This window comes from Sorex fumeus, unplaced genomic scaffold, assembly GCF_029834395.1.
Source record: "Sorex fumeus unplaced genomic scaffold, SorFum_2.1 ptg000061l, whole genome shotgun sequence".
NCBI classification, from domain to species: Eukaryota; Metazoa; Chordata; class Mammalia; order Eulipotyphla; family Soricidae; genus Sorex; species Sorex fumeus.
This window is the reverse complement of record NW_026606118.1, coordinates 27,076,168-27,095,835: the sequence shown is the minus strand read 5'-3', so window position 1 is coordinate 27,095,835 and position 19,668 is coordinate 27,076,168. Positions and strand designations below refer to the sequence as shown.

Here is a 19,668-nt window from a genome sequence, read left to right as displayed (position 1 = left end):
AAGCACTTTCAGAAGTTAAGCTTCTACTTACTCGCTTTTAAGCCACAGGGCAAATGCCAAGTGAGTGCTAACCATCCCTCTTCCGCTCTGCAGACAGCCTTGCCCAGAGGCTGGCACCAAGGCTGGGGGTGTGGGGGGGGGACCCAGGGCAAACCCAGGCAGATGACCAGCTGGGCTTCCCCCACAGAGCCGCGTGCTGCTTTCTCCCCCAGGTCTGCTGGGGGGTGGCTGCGGGCTCTGGCCCCTAACTGTCCTCCCACCGCGATCCCCTGGCCTGTTCCGCCGGCTCCTTGCCCTGGCCACCCGCTGGCCCTTGGGCAGGGCTCTGCGCCGTCTGCGCCCACAGCGTTGCACCAGGCTCCCCAGCCCCCAGCGCGCTGCCCTGGTCCCTTTCAACACTGTCCAGGCCCTCCAGCGAGCATCCCCTGGCAGTGCCCGCGGTGGGCTCCGGGGCCTCGCCCTCGCCTTCCGAGATGACAGTCATGGGGCTGCTCTGGATGCGGTGGCGCATGCTGTAGCGGCTGCTGGCGGCCGACGGCGGAGTCCGGCTACGGCCGTACCTGGGGCCGGAGAAGGACAGGCTCCGGGGCATCAGGCCTTCGTTCCTGGCCCACTCCTCCTGGGCACGGCGGTTCTTGCTCGGGGAGCAGCTCGACGGGCTCTCGGGCGCGTCGGGCGCCGGCTCCGACCTGGACCGCTGGAACCTGGGGTCCGTGCTCTTGAGCATCTCGGCCGCCGACATGCGCGCGCTGGTGTCGGCGCGACTCCCCTTCCTCAGCAGCAGCGCTTTGAAGTTGTCGCTGCTCGTGCTGCTCTTGCGGACGCTTCTCTGGATGGACCCCACTTGTTTCGGGGAGGCCAGGCTGGGGCCGGCGCCCGTGGGTGTCACGGGCGGGGAGGGCGAGTGGTTGCGGGTGTGATCGTCATCCGAATCTTTGCGGCCCAGGACTTTCCGCTTGGATCTGAGATGGGAGGGCACGGAGGACGGTTAATAACCCAAGCAAGCAGCTCGTTGCCCCCATGCATCTCTGCTAATGCTTTTCTTTACCAGTTGTTTCTAAAACACTGATTTTCTTTCTTTCTTTAAAACTATGGAAACTTACAAAGACCCGTGCAAAACCCCCAAAGAACAACAACAACAACAAAAACCCAAACAAACAAAAACAAAAGAGCCAACAAAAAACAAAACGATGGTTGTCTGCTACTTGAAGTCGCAAATCAGTTCTACCTGTGGGTCCACCTGGCATCTCCTGCCTCAGTGGATTACCTGAAACAAATGGCTCCACACTAACTTTGGACAGGGACTTTTCCTACGGTTTATTTTCTTCCTCCTGTCAGGGACCCAGGTCACACACATGCATAGTTACCTCTAAGCCACAATCTGGGCCCTCCCAAATCGCTATTTTTCACAGAATTCCTCTAAAGTGAACTCCCCATGGGGCTGGAGTAATAGCACAGCGGGTAGGGCATTTGCCTTGCATGAGGCCGACCCGGGTTCGATTCCCAGCATCCCTTATGGTCCCCTGAGCACTGCCAGGGGTGATTCCTGAGTGCAGAGCCAGGAGTACCCACTGTGTATCGCCGGGTGTGACCCAAAAAGAAAAAAAAATTAAATAAAGTCAACTGCCCATGAATGAACTGTTGAGGGCTGGCCATCATTTCTTTCTGTTCATCCTCCTTTTTCTAAAAAAAAAAAACTTTTGTTTTTCAGACCACATCCAGCTCTATTCCCAGCTTACTCCTGGATCCGTGCTCTGGGGTCACTCCTGCCAAGGATCAGGGGACCATATGCAGTTGCAGAGTATTTCACTGGGGTAGGGGCAGGGGTTCAGTAGAGGGAGTATTCTAGAGGTTGGCTTACCTGGTAGGCTGGTTCAAGGGCCAGCTACAACTAGAAAGAGGAAGACTTGGGGATACGGAGACTACAGTGGGGAAGATGTTTGCCACTCCACCCTGTGCTCTCACTGGAGCAGAAATCAGCTCCTAGAAATCTAGTTTTCTCCAACTAAGACTGAACCTCCTGCACCTGCAGATCCTTTAAAAAAACATGGAACTAGTTGAGAAAACATGAAGGAAGCAGGTGCAGATGATGACGAGGGGCCTTGGTTGCGGGGGAGGGGGAAGTTAGAACTTTCCTGAGGGTATTGCCAGACCCAGTCTCTCAGAAGGGTCCTGTTGCCCAGCTTCTCTCCCGAGAGTGAAGCAGAGATAACAAAGGTGCCTGTTGCAGGGGACATAGCAGAGTGAGGAAGAGCCCAGCTGAGTGCAAGGAAATGCCTCACATTTAATATCAGAGACGTGGGGGCTGAAGAGACAGTACCATTGTCAAGCCCCTTGTCATGCGTGTGGCTGACCTAGTGTGATCCCCCGCACCACATGGTCTTCTGAGTGTGGCTGAGAGTGACTTTGAGCACTGTGGGCCAACAGTAGGCCACGGAACCGTCAGGCGTGGCCTGTTCCCCAAAGAAATAACACAGATGTATGGGATGTTTCTTTTTCTGCTGAAAAATGCTGGGATATGTAGAGGGAAAGGATGACTGATATTGTACAGATAGGGTTGAGAGTGGAGCCCGTAGGGGCTGGGATGGAGCTCAGCCCCTATGGCAAAGCACTTGGCATGCATTTGTGAGGCTGTGGGAGGGAGAGGTAGAGAGAAAACACACACACACACACACACACACACACACACACACACACAGAATATAGAATTTTCCTTCCCACCACCATGCCAGTCTTTAGTGTGTCTTTACACATGGTCTTTCAACACAGAAAGCTCTCAAGTTTCCCTACATGCTTCTTGTCAAAAAAAAAAAAAAGCCACCAAAGCAACAGAGGAGAAATGAAGAAATGATAAGGGCCCAGAACAGTGTCTGAAGACTGCACGTGAGGATAGAGAAGGGACCAGTGTGACAATGATAGTTGGAAATGAAATGATCACTTTGGACAAGAGCTGGGTGCTGAAAATAGGTAAAGGGATATACATGAAAAACTTTCAGTATTTGTATTGCAAACCATAATGCTCAAAAGGAGAGAGAGAGAGGCAGAGAGAGAGGGGGAGAGGGAGGGAGGGAGGGGGGGAGAGAGAGAGAGAGAGAGAGAGAGAGAGAGAGAGAGAGAGAGAGAGAGAGAGAGAACACCTGTGGTCTTGGGTACAATGATTTGCTCAGTACTCAACAAGGGCAATATAATATTCTGGGTTAACTCAACGGCCAAATGGTGCTAAACTCACAGAAATAACAGCAGCTCAACATTTATGAGCTGGTAAAGATTTCTGATGGGCCAGTGTGATCACACATATTTCAAAGAAAATAACTGAGGTGGAGAAAGTGAAACTTTGCCAGAGAGGACTTGGGGGTGGTGAGGAGACATCTTTCTGCGCAGTGACAGCTCAAGAGCCCTACCCATTGGTCTACTTCTCTGGCCCTGGCCTTTATTCATGGCATTTCGTGAACCCCGGAGCACCACCAGGAGCAACCCCTAAGTATCAAGTCGGGAGTAGCCCCTAAGCACTGCCAAGTCTGATTCCAGATCCAAAAATAAATAAATAAGTACATACTTAATTTGTTTTTAAGGTCGAAACAAAGGAAAGCTAGTCATTATAAATAAATACAATTTTTAAACAGCATGGCCTTTTGTTGTAAATTGAGAATTGAGACAAGTGATGGTATTTTATAGAAGTATTATAGAACAACTATGCCCTAAGATAAGAAGCAAACACAAGAAAAAGTCTCCGCAAATATGTAAGTGCATGTGTGTGTGTGTGTGTGTCTGTACATGTATTTCTAATGAAGGTGGCTATAAAAAGGCCTTAAACAGTTAACACTAGCTTAAAAATGAATTACTTCAATAAACACAAAAACTTCACACCTCAACTGGTGTTCTACATTTCCCATCTGGCTTTAAATCTAAAGTGACCTAATTTGCATTATGATCTTTTATATTTTGGTTTAGATAATTTTCCTTTAAAATTATTAGCTTAGATGCTCAACGATGCCAAAGCCAAAGCCCTAAAAATCACAGAGGGTAGATGGCTCTTTAAATGATACATGCCACTAGGTTAATGAAGCGAAACAGAAACCAACATGTGGGGCTGGAGCGATAGCACAGTGGGTAGGGCGTTTGCCTTGCATGCGGCCAACCTGGGTTCAATTCCCAGCATCTCATATGGTCGCCTGAGCACCACCAGGAGTAATTTCTGAGTGCAGAGCCAGGAGGAGTAAACCCTGTGCATAGCTGGGTATGTTCCAAAAAGCCCCCCCCCCCCCAAAAAAGAAAAAGAACAAAAAGAAAAACCAACATGCATCTTTGCTTTCCCTTCACCATCCACAGCCTACTCAAGACTTCTGCCAGGCGCTCACAAAACAACAGACTGATCAATTTCTACATCTGCAGTAAATAGAACTCTTTAATAGGAGAAACCACAAAGATGTCAGTGCCTTATGAAAGCTGCTAAATTAAAATAAAGTACAGGGTAGAACTTTGCCATCTTTTTAGGAGAAGCACATAGTGAGTTGTGCCTCCAGCAGCCGGCCTTCCATTGAGACCAGACACTGACCTCTCAGAAGCAGGCATGCAGGCTGTCCGTGGGCTGCTGTTCTAAACAGAAAGGCCTGCGAATCTAGCAACACAGTGTATTCCATACTACACAAAAGATGACAGGTCTTAGAAGAATTTCCTGCCACTTAAGTTCCACTTGGTTTCATTTAATTCAGAAAATATTTATTGAGTGTTTATGATGTGTCATTGGTTAAAGCTGGAAATGTGTAAACGCAAGATATGCCAGTATAGAGAATGGGTTCTAGGGCTGCTATATTTTTCATTTCCCTGCTTTGATAGATAATTTGATAACTAGCTACCTTTACACTTCTACTGCGATCAAAGAAAGCAATTCCACAATGTTAAAGGGACATCTCTTGGGAGACTACACCAATACCAGTGCCAAGAGGTAAGGAATATTTTTGTTTTTTTGGGTGCAAACCCAGAGCTTTATACATGTGAGCAAGTGATCTATCACTGAGCCATATTCCTTCACTCCGGGAACATAACTTTCGACAATTTAACTCATTGACTTGTTTTGTTCTGGGAGGAAAACAAAAAGGGCATTTATTCCGGGTAATGAAAGATTCTGGCAAAACAGGGCTGTTCGTAAGTTACACAAAAATACTGAGGCGAAGATGCTGGCAAGAAAACAGAAGGTTTATATATTCTATTATGGTTCAGAGTACTGAGAATTTTATGACACTCTAGTGAGAGCGCTCTGCTGTTTGCAATCAGAAATATGACATAACAAAGAGAACTGAAAAATAATAAAGCACACTCACTCTTCAAGAAGACGGCTTACAAAAAGTACAGCAGGGCTGGAGAGAAAAGTACAGGAATAAGGAACTTGCCTTGCAGGCAGCTGACCCTGGTTCCTGTTCTTCGATCCCTGTTCTTCCAAACACTGCCAGGTGTCAGCACTACTAGGAGTGACTCCTGAGCACAGAGCCAGGTGTAGTTCCTGAGCAGCATCAGGTGTGGCCCCAACACACCCTCCACCACAGAAATGAGAAAGCACTACAGTTCGAGGCAGCGATTCTGAAATACTTTCCCTGGTAGCACTACACTGTAGCACTGTCCACTGGTTGTTCATTGATTTGCTCGAGCGGGCACCAGTAACATCTCCATTGTGAGACTTGTTGTTACTGTTCTTGGCATATCGAATACGCCACGGGGAGCTTGCCAGGCTCTGCCATGCGGGCGGGGTACTCTCGGTAGCTTGCCGGGCTCTCCCAGGGGGATGGAAGAATTGAACCCGGGTTGGCGGCGTGCAAGGCAAACACCCTACCCGCTGTGCTGTCGCTCCAGCCTGCCCTGGTAAACCCAATGATTTCTTTATGCCAGCAGATGGCACTAGCAGCCCACAGTAATTCTTTCAGCTTAATTCTTTTGCTCCTTCTTGGAAAAGCTGTACTTTCTCATGGCAATGTGTAGGTAGTCAGAGACATTGCATTTTACTTAGTTTTCCATAACAGTAATAAATAACAGTAATAAAATAGCTAGTCCTGCAGAGAGAGTACATGCATCTTCATTCCACAGACTCAGAACATTCCTCACCAGGGACTGGTCCATAGGTAGCTTTCCATGTTTGTAAAAAACTCATAAGGTCTCCTGACAGCAAGGGCTGTGCCCAGCAGGAGTCATCTCCTTCCCCCTTCCTCATCCCCATCCTCCTAAGATTCAGAAGAATCAAGGAAAAAAACTGGAACCAGAGGAAATACAGAAACACACTGAAACATTAACAATCAAGTTGATGAATTAAAATGGAGAGAAGAAATGTCCAGAAAGAAAGTCATTTAGAAAAGGAAAGCTTGCCAAGTGCATGAGGATAGGAGGGAGCATTTGGGATACCTGTGAATCGCTGCAAAAAGGTCTTCAGTGGTCCGTGGTCTGCTAGGGGTCATCACCTCATCACTGCCTTCCTCCTTGAGGAAGTCCCCGGCGTCGGACTGAGAAGGGGCTGCTGCGAGGAGCGTCTCCGGAGTCTCTGCTAATGAGGAACCAGCAGGCAGACACAAGAGGCGAGGCGTAAGCGACTAGAATTTCAGTCTTAGCCAAGCTCCCCCATCCCCTCTCCTGCTGGCGGGCACCACCTGAGAACCTCCTGGGAGAGGCGGTGGGGTCTGTGGCTTGGTGTTTCATAATCCGGGAGGGAAATGCCACTGAGCATGAGTGCCTGAGCTCATTCTCTTCTGTTCAAGTCTGGAACTGGTACTGGACCGCCCTTCAATTTCCCTGTAACCTCTCCAGAAGGGGAATGACTCACCACCTCACTACTCACTGTCACCCGCCTGCTGCAAACACCTGTCCCTCCCCTCACCATCTAATTTCTGACCCTCCATAAACTCGACGCTTCAAGGTTTTTTTTTTTATTTTTCAAATTCATCAGGGCTGGAGCAATGGCACAGCGGATACGGTGTTTGCCTTGCACGAGGCTGACCCGGGTTCGATTCCAAGCATCCCATATGGTCCCCGAGCACCGGCAGGAGTAATTCCTGAGTGCAGAGCTAGGAGTAACCCCTGAGCATCGCTGGGTATGACTCAAAAAGAAAAAAAAAATGATCAAATGCCAAGTGCCAGGCACCGCAGGAAGCCTTGAAGCCCTGAGCATTAGCTTTAACTTAAACACACCCTCCGCCCGTTTTCCCTTAAGCTGCTGCTGCTGGGCCGGCAATGAGAGGAAGCAGAACTCACGTCCTCCATCCTGGAGCGCTGGGCGGTGCTCCACGTGCTCCTCCCCATCCGCGCTGCTCTCGGAGGAGCCCGACTCCTTCTGCCCGGGCGCTGGGCAGGCATCGGGCTGCACCATCGGGGCATTGGCTTCCACTCTGTCCGGGGAGGCAGCTCCTGCGACTCCTTCCACCAGCACCGAGCTGCTGGCACGGGTCTCATCAGAACCACCATTGTCCTCCGCCTGTGCTCTAAGGGGGCTGGACGCCCCTCTGCTCACGTTCCCCGCAGGCTGCGCCGTGCAATCTCTCGGCGGGGGCGGCACCACGAGGAACAGTTTGGGCTTCTTGGAAATGGGGGGCGGCTTCCTGCTGGGTGAAGGGCCGGGGGGCGAGTGGAGCCGAGAGGTCTCAACCCTAGCTGATGTTGCCGTGCTGCCGCCGCCGCTGTCACCGTCGTCCCCAGCGCTGCAGCTGGCCAGGCCCGGCTCGGCAGCACCATCCTGGTGACCCTGGCTCTGGCTCCTGGCAGGAGTGGAGAGCTCTGAGCTCGTCAGGGCGGCGGGCTGGCTTTCACTCTCCATTTCATTTATGCTATTTCGGGATTTCAGCAAAGCAGATGGCTTGAAATGAGGCTGGGGAGCGACCGGGGCTTGTTTTTCCTGAGATGCTGGTTCCTCGAGCGGGGCTAGCTGGGATCCCGAGTTCTTCCTCACCGGCCTCAGCTGCACCATCTGCAGCGCCTCGGTGGTGATCAGAGGCATGGGGGGCTGACTGCCCTCCTCTTTGCTCCAGGGTCGCTTGGCCGCCTCCCGGGGGGATTCTGGACGGCTCGGCCTTCTGAAAGCAGGCCTGCTGTCTTTCATCAATTGGGGGTCCAGGGGTGGGGCTGGCGGGGGAAGTGGCCCTGGGGCGGAAGATTCCAGAAGAGGGGGGCTCAGGGCGGTGGGGGGAGGAGGAAAGCAGGAATCTGGGGGGGAACAGAGTGGGGCGAGCAATTCTGGGGGTGGCGGGGGGAAGTGGGCGGAGGGGGCCGCAGGAGAGCCTTCGTGGGCAGGGGCTAGGAGAGGGGACTTGTCCGTAGGGCTGGGGGACGAGAGGCCAGGGAGAGGGGGCGCGGCCTCTGATTTCTTGGGCCCCCCAGCACCTTCGGTGGAGGTATTGGAAGAGAGGGAGGTGGACGAGGAGGAGATGGACATCGAGGAGATCAGGGAGGATTTCCTCTCGGGCACCTTGGGCTTGCTCTTGCCCTTCTCGTGGGCTGGTGACATGGACTTTAAGAACACAGGCACAGGGGTGAGGGCGGTGGGCGTGTTCGACTGGCTGGAATACCCACTGGACGGAGAGGTGACCCGGTGCGACTTCTCGGGCGACGGGATCTTTGGTTTGGCCGAGCCCCCGGGTCCCTGGCCCAGCGCCGCCGCGGCGGCAGCAGCGGCGGCGGCGGCCCGAGCCTCGGCGTGCCCAGGGCGCGTGGGCCCGTTGCCCGCGCTGCCGCCGCTGGGGTGGCCAGACTGGCCCGGGTCTTCCTGCACGCCCGTGTAGTCGATGTAGTAGCCCCACGGGTCCGTGTACTCGGACTTGACGCTGCTGGTGTCGCTCTGCGAGGGCGTGAGCCCGCCCAGGGCGTAGACGTTGGGCGTGGTGGCGGACGTCAGGCTGCTGCCCGCGCTCAGCGTGCTCTGACTGCGTGAGCGTGGCAACCAGGGTTCCTCCAGGTCGCTGCAGGGACTGTGCGATGGCGAGCTGCCGCCCTTGCCCGCCAGGTTCAGCTGCAGCGAGTGCTGCAGCGATGCGATCAGGCTCTCGTTGAGCAGCTGCCCGTTGGGCGGGGCGCTCTTCTTGGGGGCGCGGCGGAGAGAGTCGGTCCGCGACGGGGGCAGTGGGGGCTTCTTGGCTTTCTTCAGGGAGATGTGCCGGGAGAGGGTCTTGTCCAAGTAAACGGGCCCATCCCCTGGGCTCTTGGGGGCCCGCCCGTCGAAGATGCTCCCCACGCTGTGCCTGGGGTCCCCAAAGCCGTTGTTGCTATGGCAGAGATTCCCAGAACCGTGGGCCGCAGCGTAAGAGGCATCCTGGTCCTCGGAGTACAGGGACCTGGCATCCTCCCGCTGCGACGCCTGGTCCAAGCTGCAGCTGCTCACGGTGCTGGTGGGCGTGGAGTGACCCGGACTGGCCAGCGGTGGCTTCAGCGGGGACACCCTCCCGTTGGCGGTGGTGCTGCACTCCCAGGGCTTGGCACTGGCCTGGCTCCGGCCTCCCGTGGCACTGGACTCGCTCTTGCCATCCTCCTCGGCGGGGTGGGCAGGGAAGCTCAGCTTGTTTTTGCACGGATAGGCCGGTGCTCCGGGCGGGCCCCCGTTCTCCCCCTGGGCTGGTGCACTGAGAGAGTCGGCGGAGTCACCGAGGGACAGGAGTGTGGGTGTGCAAGGGGAGCGGGGCGCGCAGGCCTGAGCAGGACTGGCGGGGTGGTGACCCCGGGCCCAGTGGCCGCTGGGCGAGCGGGGTGCATCTCGGCTCCCGTGCCGGGACAGCGCGTGGTCTCGGGGCCTCATCTTGCTGTACGAGGCGCAGCCGCCGAGTTTCCCCTCCGACTGCCCTGGGCTCTGAGCGGTGTGAATGACGATGACCTCCGAGGAGGAGGACAGCGTGGCATTGGGGATGAGGCTGGTGGTGTAGGTGGCGTGTGGCGAAACCACGCACGCGGGGCTGGTGACCACGTCACTCTCCAGGAACCTCAGGTCGTGGGACCTGGGTCTCTGCAGCGCCCCGGCCCTGGGGATCCCGCCTGAATGTCCTAAGCCGTCATCTCCCCGTGGGTGGCTCCGCTCGTAGGGGCCATCTGGGCTGTCTGGGGGACCCAGGGCCCCCAGGGACTGGGCGCTGGCCCTGGCACCCGAACGGGGCAGGCTGTGGAAACCCACATCACCGCGCAGGCGTGAGGGGCACACGATACCAGCCGAGTCGCTCAGGACAGACATGTTCCCCGAGGAGCCGGACAGGTGGCCCATCTGGGCTGCGATGCCGTGGCCCCTCTGGGCCCGGATTCGTCGCATGGAAGGTGGCACGACTTTCCCTTCTTCCTCCGTCTGGCAGCTGGAGTCCCGGGTCTCCGAGCGCGGCCCCGCGGCCCGGTGACTGTCGAGCCTTCCCAGTGTGGCACAGTGGTCAGGGCTGTAGGCTGAGTGGCTGTCATCCTCGTGGCCCGCGACGGACGCTGGGGAGAAAGCAGGAGGTGGCAGGTGAGCAGGGAAAGATGAAACAGACGCGTAGTTTGGCCCCGCCGCTTCCCACGCCCATTCTAAATTCTGACCCCAAACACCCCTGCACCCAATTTCATTTGGTTTCTTTTCTCCTACAGGCACCTATGCGAGCATTTAATCAGTCATTTGTATTGCTCCTAAATGTTAGGAAAACACAACCCCCCCTCAAAAAAAAAAAAAAAAAAAACCCTTACAAACTTTGTGCACTTCTCTTCACTGTGCTTCAAATCCTCCTATAAATTCGGGGTTACCTGTGGAATTCTCCAGTACTCCCTTTGAGATCAAGGATGTCTGATGTGGAAAAGGAACTTTTTGTTTTCGTTTGTGGGCCACACCTGGCAGTGCTCAGGGCTTACCCTTACTCTGTGCTCAGGGGTCACCCCTGGTGGTGCTCAGGGAACCACCTGGGGTGCCAGGAATCCTACTGGCTGTGCTATCTCTCTAGTCCTGGAAAAGGAACTTTTCGAATGATCTTTCCTTGGTAAAGATTTCAAGGGAGCCTGACACCCATCCACTGACCTGAAGGCCACTTTCATTCCCAAAGACAAGGGTGACAATAGTTAAACATTCCCTCACCCTCACCTACCACCCAGGCTATGGAGGAAACTGGTATGAAACAGTGCTAATTATATTACTTTTTAATTTTTTTTTTTAATGTCAGAAGGAAATCCTGAGAAAAAGGAAAATGATTTACAGGCCCATCTGTGTTTCGAATGTTTCATTATCCATCTTCAGCCATTATCATCTGTGTTAGTGACATTCAAAATTCAATCGCAATCTGGTATGTTTTGGTGGGGGAGGGGAGAGCCGCAGAAGTGGATCCAGCGAACATTTCCTCAAATTAGGCTTATTCTTTTCTTGGAGCTTTACAAGCAAAGAGCAGCCTATTTTTGGGTTTTTTTTTTTTTGTAAGTTTTGTTATTTTAAAGGAGAGAGAGAAGAAAAGGGAGAGGTGAGACAAGGAGGAAAGTTCGGGAGGTTGGGAGGAAGGAGCCAAACAGGAGAACGCAGATGAGAAAATAGCTTAAGTACAGATACTAGTTTAGTTTCGAGGAAAGAAGAGATGCTTAAAAAAAAATCATGAAGCCCAGAACTTACCCAAAGTCTACTGAAGAAAAATATCAATCCACACACAGAAATCATTAGGATTCTTAGGACATACTCAATCTTGAGAAACAGTGGCAAAACCTGTTTTCTCTCTCCGTTATTATCATCCACCAAGGACCTAAAAATATCTCCAGCAGGAGCCTGGATGTGTGTGCTAGCCAAGCACCCCACTGCACCACTATTCACCTGATAAAGAACAATGCAGTGACTCGTCCCTGAGCACTGGCGCCTCCCTCCCGAACAGAGATTAAACACCGCGTGCCAAGTACCCTGCACGGCAATGAAAGCCTTTTTGCTCACCCAACTAGCAAAGAGTCTTACTATAATGGCAGCAATGTTCTTCTATCTACTGCAAAGGAGATGTCTCCCTCCAAGGGAGGCTCCCCGAAAGGCATAAAGCCCTTTTGTTCACGGTGATAATGGAGAAGGCTTTTTACACTCAGATGCTTAGCAAAGGCAAACCAGTCTCTCTGCCCCCACCCTCTGCCAAGTGTTCTCACTAGAACACACACACACACACACACACACACACATGTTACGCATTCACCGACAGATGCACACACTGACACATAAACACGCCTGCATATGTACTCTCATTGACACACAGATGCACACGTGTGCACACAGTGACACAGACACATTCATGACTGCATGTGTACTCACTGACAAACAGATGTATACGTGCGAGCGCGTGCGCACACACACACACACACACACACAAACACACACACACACAGCTTCTCACTCAGAAAGGCGAAATGAGCGAAAGGATAGAAGGAGAAGAGATAATCCATTTTCAGGAAATAAAAACTAAAGATTTTTGCCATGTGGCATTTCAGAAGGTGTGATATTATCTGGGGTAGCTGGTAGCAGTTGGCATCAACTTGATTCCAAACTTTGAAGCGTAGTGATTCCATTGAGTAATGGGTTTTTGTTGGTGTGTTGGTTGGGGCTACTCCAGTTGATACTTGCTCTGTCAGTGTGGGTGGGTCTATGGCTCAGTGGCTGGCCTGGTGATGCAGTGTGGCTCAGGGCGCACTGAGAGATACTGGTGGGAAGTTCAGCTGGTCATGCCAGTGGTTCAGTGGCAGGACCCAAGGATGCAACAGTGCTTGGGCTCTGGGGTGCTAGAGATTACTTGGGCCACACCAGGGGTGACATCCAAATGATAAAGGAAGGCCACATGGCTGATGCATCCCTGCACCCTAGTGTATGGATTGTTCAAAAGTCTCATCAAGTCTTTAATAACATTTAGTATGAAATTATTCTGGGGCCAGAGAGGCAATACAGCAGGTGTGGTTCTTGCTTTATGCATTGGAACACTGGTTGAGCGCCAGGACCACATATGGTCCCCAAATCTTCCCAGGAGTAATTCCTGAGCACAGAGCCAGGAGTAAGCCTTGAGCACCGACAAATGTGCCTTCAACACTACCACCCCCCTCCTGCCCAAGAGATAAAAAAACAACAACGAATTTATTCTGCCGGCTTTCTGAGTTTGTGAAATGCATACTAAAGTAAGTTCCAGGCATGTTCAAAGTATTTGGTAGCCACATAAACTTACATGCCAAAAAATATATATAATCTAAAGTAAAAGAGATGAGATCTCATAAAAGGATGCTCAAATACATTTCTATGTATACTGAAGAAAAAGAAACAACATAGAAATTTTGGCTGCTCCCGAACTTGGGAATAGGCTGCCCCAAGAATATGGAATGTATATGTTGGCTCTGCAGTATTAGATTATTCTTTTTCTTTCTTCTCCGAATAAAATTTCTGTGACCTAATCCTTTAAAAAGTGAGTTTGTAGGGATTTTTTTTTGTTCATTTATATCAGGGATTCACAAATTTGTTTGGGCTAATACCCCTTTTTCAGAAAAAAAAAATTACTAAGTGCCTTCTGGAAATGTATCTTTAAACAAGCAAACAGAAAGCACTGATCAAATATATCCAAGGCTACTGCTGCTCCCCCCACCCTGACCATTTCAGCATCCCCCAGGGTGCTATCACCCAGTGATTTAAATGGAAGGCAAAAAAAAAAAAATGGTCACCAAATATACTTGGAAGTAGCAAATAGCATGCCTTTATTCAAAAGCATTCTATACTGTTAGTCTCTGGACATGCCTTTATTTAAAAGCATTCTATATTGTTAGTCTCTGGAGCCCACAATTTATGGATTCCAAAGCAAAAGTTGAAGTTGTAGTTAACCAAGCATTTTACATATCCCTATCTCTGGAACATCTCTAGTGAGATCCTTATTTTTATATTTAAAATGAATGAACTTAGCTTTTGAGGTACAGCTGGCAGTGCTCAAAGTCACTCTGAGTGGTGCTCTGGGAACATACCGTGTCGGGGATTGAACCTGGGCCTCCCGCATGAAAAGCATGCACTCTAGCAGTTGAGCTACCTCTCTGGTCCTCTGAGAAGATTTTAAAAAATCCAAAGCCCTGGCAACTTGTGCCACATCTCGTGCTCAGCCTCTACCTGTCCTTGTGTCTTTACATCAGATAATCAGATTTTTCAAATCTGATCTGTGGGCCAAGGAGATGGCTTACAGGGCATGCTTTGTACGCAAGAGTCCTGGATTAGTCCCTGGCATAACGTGGTCTCCTGAGCATTGGGTGTGGTTCCCCAAAACCCAATTTGTATGATTTGGCCATTTACCCTTATGCTTTAGATCAAGAGAAGATTATTTTGGGGGGGGGGGTTCTAGGTGTTGGGAAATGAACCCAGAGTTTCACACATACGAACATATGCTCAACTAATGAATCTCCAACCTTAGAAAAAGCTAATTTGGGGCACGGGGAGGGGTTTGGCTACACATACGGGATACTATTGGCTCTCTGTTCAGGGCTTACTCCTAGCACTGCTCAGGAGAACATATGTGGTGCTAAGAATTTAACTGGAAGTGCCTTACCTCCGATAGCTAAGTCTCTGGTCCCCAGAAGGCTAAACTTTATTTTTCTGGGGCAGGGGGCTGGGAGCAGTTTGGGCTAACTCAGCAATAACCAGGACTTGCTCCTGGCTCTGTACTTACGGATCACTCCTAGCAGTATTTGGGGGAACCATATGCTGGTGTCAGGGACTGAACCGGGGTCAGTGCATGCAAGACATATTTTATCCCTGTACTATCTCTCTGACCCCAATTTTCTTCTTTTTTTGAATTCTTACTGAGGTAGTGTGATTTACAATACCAGTTTCATGCACACATCATTCCAACACCACTCTCTCCACCAGAGTTATCCTTTTGCCTCCACCAGGTCCCAAAGGCCCCTTCTGTTTCATACCTCCCATCCCAACTTCAATTCTGTGGACCAAGTATCTAGTTCTGTTGCCTTTGGGGCACAATTTTTAAAGAAAATATGAAGTGCCTATTTGTGATCCTGATTGGCTGGGTAGTCCAGGGCTTGCAAACTGGATACCTACCAAAGACAAACTACTGGGAGATGGAATAGTACTTATAGTACTTGGCTATAAGACACAATCATACAGCATCTGCTATCTGGACGGATCTGGAGTATATCATGCGGAGAGCGGGACAGACACAGCATGATCTTCATCATAAACAGGGCAAAAAGAGACCCACTAGGGGAACCACAAATGCCCAAAGGCAATAGACACTGAGACCTGTTCAAAAGGAGATTATCACAGTGGGGGAGAGGGTTAGGGGCATGGGGAAAAAAGAAACTCTGGTGGAGGGTGTGGTGCAGGAATGCTGAATACATGAAACCCTACCACTAACAGTGCTGGAAATTGCAGTTTTATTAAAACTAAAAATATAGTAAAATCTAAAAAACTGGGAGCATGGGTAGAGTCACCCAAAAGTCTTAAGAATGGAGGAAGAACACACAGGATCCAATTTTAGAAGTCAAATATTATTATATCCAAACATTATTTTCCTCATTTGATTCACCAATCCCCCAACTAACATTCATATATCACTAGAGTAATGGTCTTTAAAAAAAAACAAAAAATAGAACAGGGATACAGGGACTGAACTTGGGGTTTCCCACATCCTAAAAAAGGAGCTCTTGAGCTCTTTCCAAGCCTCCTATATGGTCTTTTTCTTTCATCTTTCTGTTTTTTTGGGTCACAGCCAGCAGTGCTCAGAGACACTCTTGGCTTGGTGCACAGGAGTCACTCCTGTGTCACTCAGTGATCAGGGGATCACGCTGTGCAGGGGATCAAAACTGGAACAGAACATACGCTCCTGAACGCTGCTGCTCTAATAGTCTTTAAGAAGCGGCTCTTAACTGGGCTGGAGAGATAGCATAGTGGGTAAGGAACCTGCTTTGCATGTTGATGATCCTGGTTCGAATCCTGGCCCCCCATGTTGTTCTCCCCAAGCATAGTCAGGAATAACCCGAGTACAGAAGCAGGAGAAAGTCCTGGGCTTAGCTGAATGTGGCCCCCCAAGCCAAAAATAAGATAAAATAAAGAAAAAAAAAAAAAGAAAGGCTCTAACTTAGACAGAGCTGACTTTCAGCTATGAAGCTGGTCAGATTGTCCACTGGTTCCTGACTGGCAATCCTCACAGCATGGATGATGGGGGGAAAAGCTGCCTTCTTCCTCTAGCATTAGTGGGTGTGCTAAGCCACATGCCAATGAGAAACAAAAGTGGGCACCAGGAACTCATTTATTCTTTAAAAAATATCAAAACAACAGAAGACAGGATTTACCCGGCTGGCTCAAGAAGCACCTTGAGTTAGTTATTGGCTCCATACCGACTTGTTCAGTAATAAAAGTGATCAAAGTTCCAAACTGCAGGATCTAGAATTCCTATGACGTACATTTAGATAATTCGTGCTGAACACCTGCATGTGTGTTATTTTTATCTGAGCCCCACATTCTTCCATTCTTTGTAATAGTCATCCCCAACCTCCCTGACTTTTGTTAGAAAAAACACTTACATTGTAGCTACCTCCAAACATCAATCTCGTTATTTTACAAAGGGCTGATCTTCACAGTCACTCCCATAGGTTTAAGCACATCTCCTTAAGCAATAGTTAAAATTACAAATGCTAGCTGGCACAGATAGAAATTACAAATGCTAGCTAGTACAGATGGTGCAGAGCTTAAATTGCCTGCCTTGGCCTCTCCCAAGTTAGGTTCAAGCCCCAACACTGATATGGTCGCACCATCCCAGCACTGTCAGAAATGACCCAAACACAGGGCCAAGAGTAAGCCCTGAGCCTCACTGGGTATGGCATAACCTTGGACCAAATAATAAAAATGGAACGTAGAAAAATAATACAAATGGGGGCTGAAGAGATAGTACAGTGGGTAGAGTGCTTGTCTTGCACACATCCAACCTGGGTTCCATCCCTGACACCCCATTTAGTCCCCCAAACCCCGCCAGGAGTAATTCCTGAGCAGAGAGCCAGGAGTAAGCCCTGAACACTGCTGGGTGTAGTCAAAAAAACAAAACAAAACAAATTTTAAAATAATAGTAATGCTACCTGGATGCTGTAAGAAATTAGTTTATTGAACTGAACATATGAGTACATACTAATTTCTCAAAGTAGTCAGTTGGCTGTTACTTAAAGGAGAAGAAAAGGAAAGCGTTGGAAGCATGAGGTGGGGCCCCACCACAGAACCACAGATGCACGGCGGGCACCAGAGAGAGACATCACACATCCCGGGGAGGCCGTCTCGCCTTTGTTTCTCACAGTCCTGTGTTACAGGATAAGACAAGCACCTGCCCGCCAGCTGGAGCTATCCAGAGCAGAGGTGAAGAATTACTATTCTTGGCCCTTTGTTGCTCTGACTGAAAGGCTGGCCATATATACCAGAGAATCAGATGGCCGTGAGAGAGAAAAGGCAAGAGGGGAGAGAGAAGAGAGAAGAGAGAGAGAAATAGAGGGGGGGAGGGAAGAAGGGAGGGAGGGAGAGAGTAGAGAGAGATGAGGGAGGGAGGGAGGGAGGAGGGAGGGTGAGGGAGGGAGGGAGAAAGAGAGAGAGAGATGGGGAGGGAGGAAGGGAGGGAGGGAGGGAGGGAGGGAGGGAGAGAGAGAGAGAGAGAGAGAGAGAGAGAGAGAGAGAGAGAGAGAGAGCACTCTTCCTCTACCCAGTATGGCAGCTGTGGAGGGTATGGGGGGAAAATCCATGCAGAAACATTATGTGAAACACTCAGAAGCTGAATTATGGCCCCACGGGGCAATGGAGGCTCTATCACAATGCTAGGATAACTCCATTGAACAAAAAGACAACTGAAGAAATATTAATTCTGAGCTTTTCAAGTATTACCATCAACGGTAAATGAAAGTAAAAACATTAAGTGAAAGTAACTCTCAGGAGAGACGTTCATAGTTGGCTGAAGAGAAAAGCAAAAATCTGGGGAGTATGGTCTAGGTGGGTTGGGCCAGCCCTTCCAGCACCTGGCTCTATGTTCAGGAGTGACCCATGGTGTTGCTTGGGGACCACGTGAGGTCAGGGGAATCAAACTAGTGTCTGAGATGCTTCACAGGCAAGGCAAGGGTCACACCCTGTCTGCTAGATTTCTGAACTCAAGGGAAGAAAATTTTAAGACAGGTATCTTAAATTCGCTACATTAATGAAAGCATTGATTATTGTCATTGTTTAATTCACAGTGGTTCCTAGGATCCAAGTGCTGTACCTATCTGAATTCCCTAAACCCTCTCACCACCTGAGGGGGCAGGTTCTAGTAACTTCTAACTCCATCCAACTTCCAGAGCTCCTGCTCCCTGTCCAGTGTGCCCTAAAAGCCTCAGTGGTACCCTCAAAGGGTCTCACCAAACACCAGGGAGAGGAAGTAAACAGAGAGCAAGAACCAAAGGATTATCCAAAGCATATGTAAGTTCACAGATACAAAACGAGTAAGTGGAAAATGAGGAAAACAGCTCTTTCCTTTAATTGGGGTGTGGGTGTGGGGGGAGGCCTTTCTCTTCTTAAAATTGAAAAATACCGAATAAAAAACCTCTGTCACCTCTTCATGGGAAGTACACTATCTGATATACATGACTTATTTTCTACTGTACTGGCATTTACCAATTATCCTCCACTACTGTCTCTCCAATGACACAATGTCACCAATGCTGTCGGTGTAACTAAGGAAGACCCTCTTCACGATGTGAATTTCTTGGATGAGCTGAAATTTCATGCAAACTTCAGAGTTATACACGGAGAGTAAATCAAGTTGTGGAAATTCCCCTTGGTTGTCCAGGTACACAGAGGGGATGACACAAAAGTAAATTTCTATCATCCCACTAAACGCTTGCTCATGGCTCATCCTCTCTCTGACCCTCTCTAAGCATAGAGTGTTAAGACTGGTGCCCAAGAGAGGAAAGACATTCTGAAAGGGCTACTGGGACGTATGGACTTCGAAAGCACCACAAATGAGGTTAGTGTCACAATCTGCTGAGCAGCGCGAGGGGCAGGAGAATGCAGTTCTGATGAGCCATACCTAGCTCCTTCTGTATGTTGTCAGGGACGCCTGTAATAGTCTTTCTCCTTTTGACTTTCTTCGGTCGTCTTACCAGAGTGTCTGTGTAAATTAGAGACCGCCGCAGGCTGGCCTGGCGATCGAAATTCTCCCCTAATGTAGAGTAGTAGAACAAGCAAAGCAATGTTATTTTCAAGCGAGCGACACCATGCACTTTCTTCCAGAAGCTTGTTGTCAAATGATAAGGAGGTATTAATAATGAGGTTAGCCAGTCATATGATGAATGGAGGCTGAAGGACAAAAAAAGGAGAGGCAAGCACATTATCATCATAAGGCTCTTTCCCACTGTCTCTGTGTGTGCGTCCTTCCAAAGAAAGCACCTTGATTTCATTTTCAAATGAGCTGCAGCAGCAAATGCAAATGTATGAATAACGCAAATGGATGAGTGGTTCTGGGTGACCTAAAATGTACGACCTCTCAGAGGGATTTGTATACGGTTTCTAGTCACTGAAATCACTCTTGACATCAGCATATAGGCATTGACAACAACGAATACACGTAAATCATCTGGTCAGCTCCAGAGGTCAATATAAGGGTTTTTTTCTAAGTGACGTAATGAGTAGGTTAACCAACCACTCTAGTTGAATAAAAGAACTTTTTTGTTAATCAAAGAAGCTATTTGGCTACAGTGTGG

The 19,668-nt window shown here is 49.8% G+C and overlaps 1 protein-coding gene across 1 annotated transcript in view; it reads right to left on the bottom strand.

The window, feature by feature from the left end:
• Nucleotides 1-244: 244 nt before the first annotated feature.
• The window catches only part of NHSL1 (NHS like 1), a 74,333-nt gene continuing 54,909 nt past the window's right edge, over nucleotides 245-19,668 (bottom strand). Inside the window, exons 5-8 of the mRNA XM_056126357.1 lie at nucleotides 18,996-19,127; nucleotides 7,234-10,422; nucleotides 6,391-6,529; nucleotides 245-962 (exon numbers count right to left, since the gene is read on the bottom strand). Coding sequence (XP_055982332.1) covers nucleotides 245-962; nucleotides 6,391-6,529; nucleotides 7,234-10,422; nucleotides 18,996-19,127 — 4,178 coding nt within the window. The remainder of the gene's footprint in view (nucleotides 963-6,390; nucleotides 6,530-7,233; nucleotides 10,423-18,995; nucleotides 19,128-19,668) is intronic.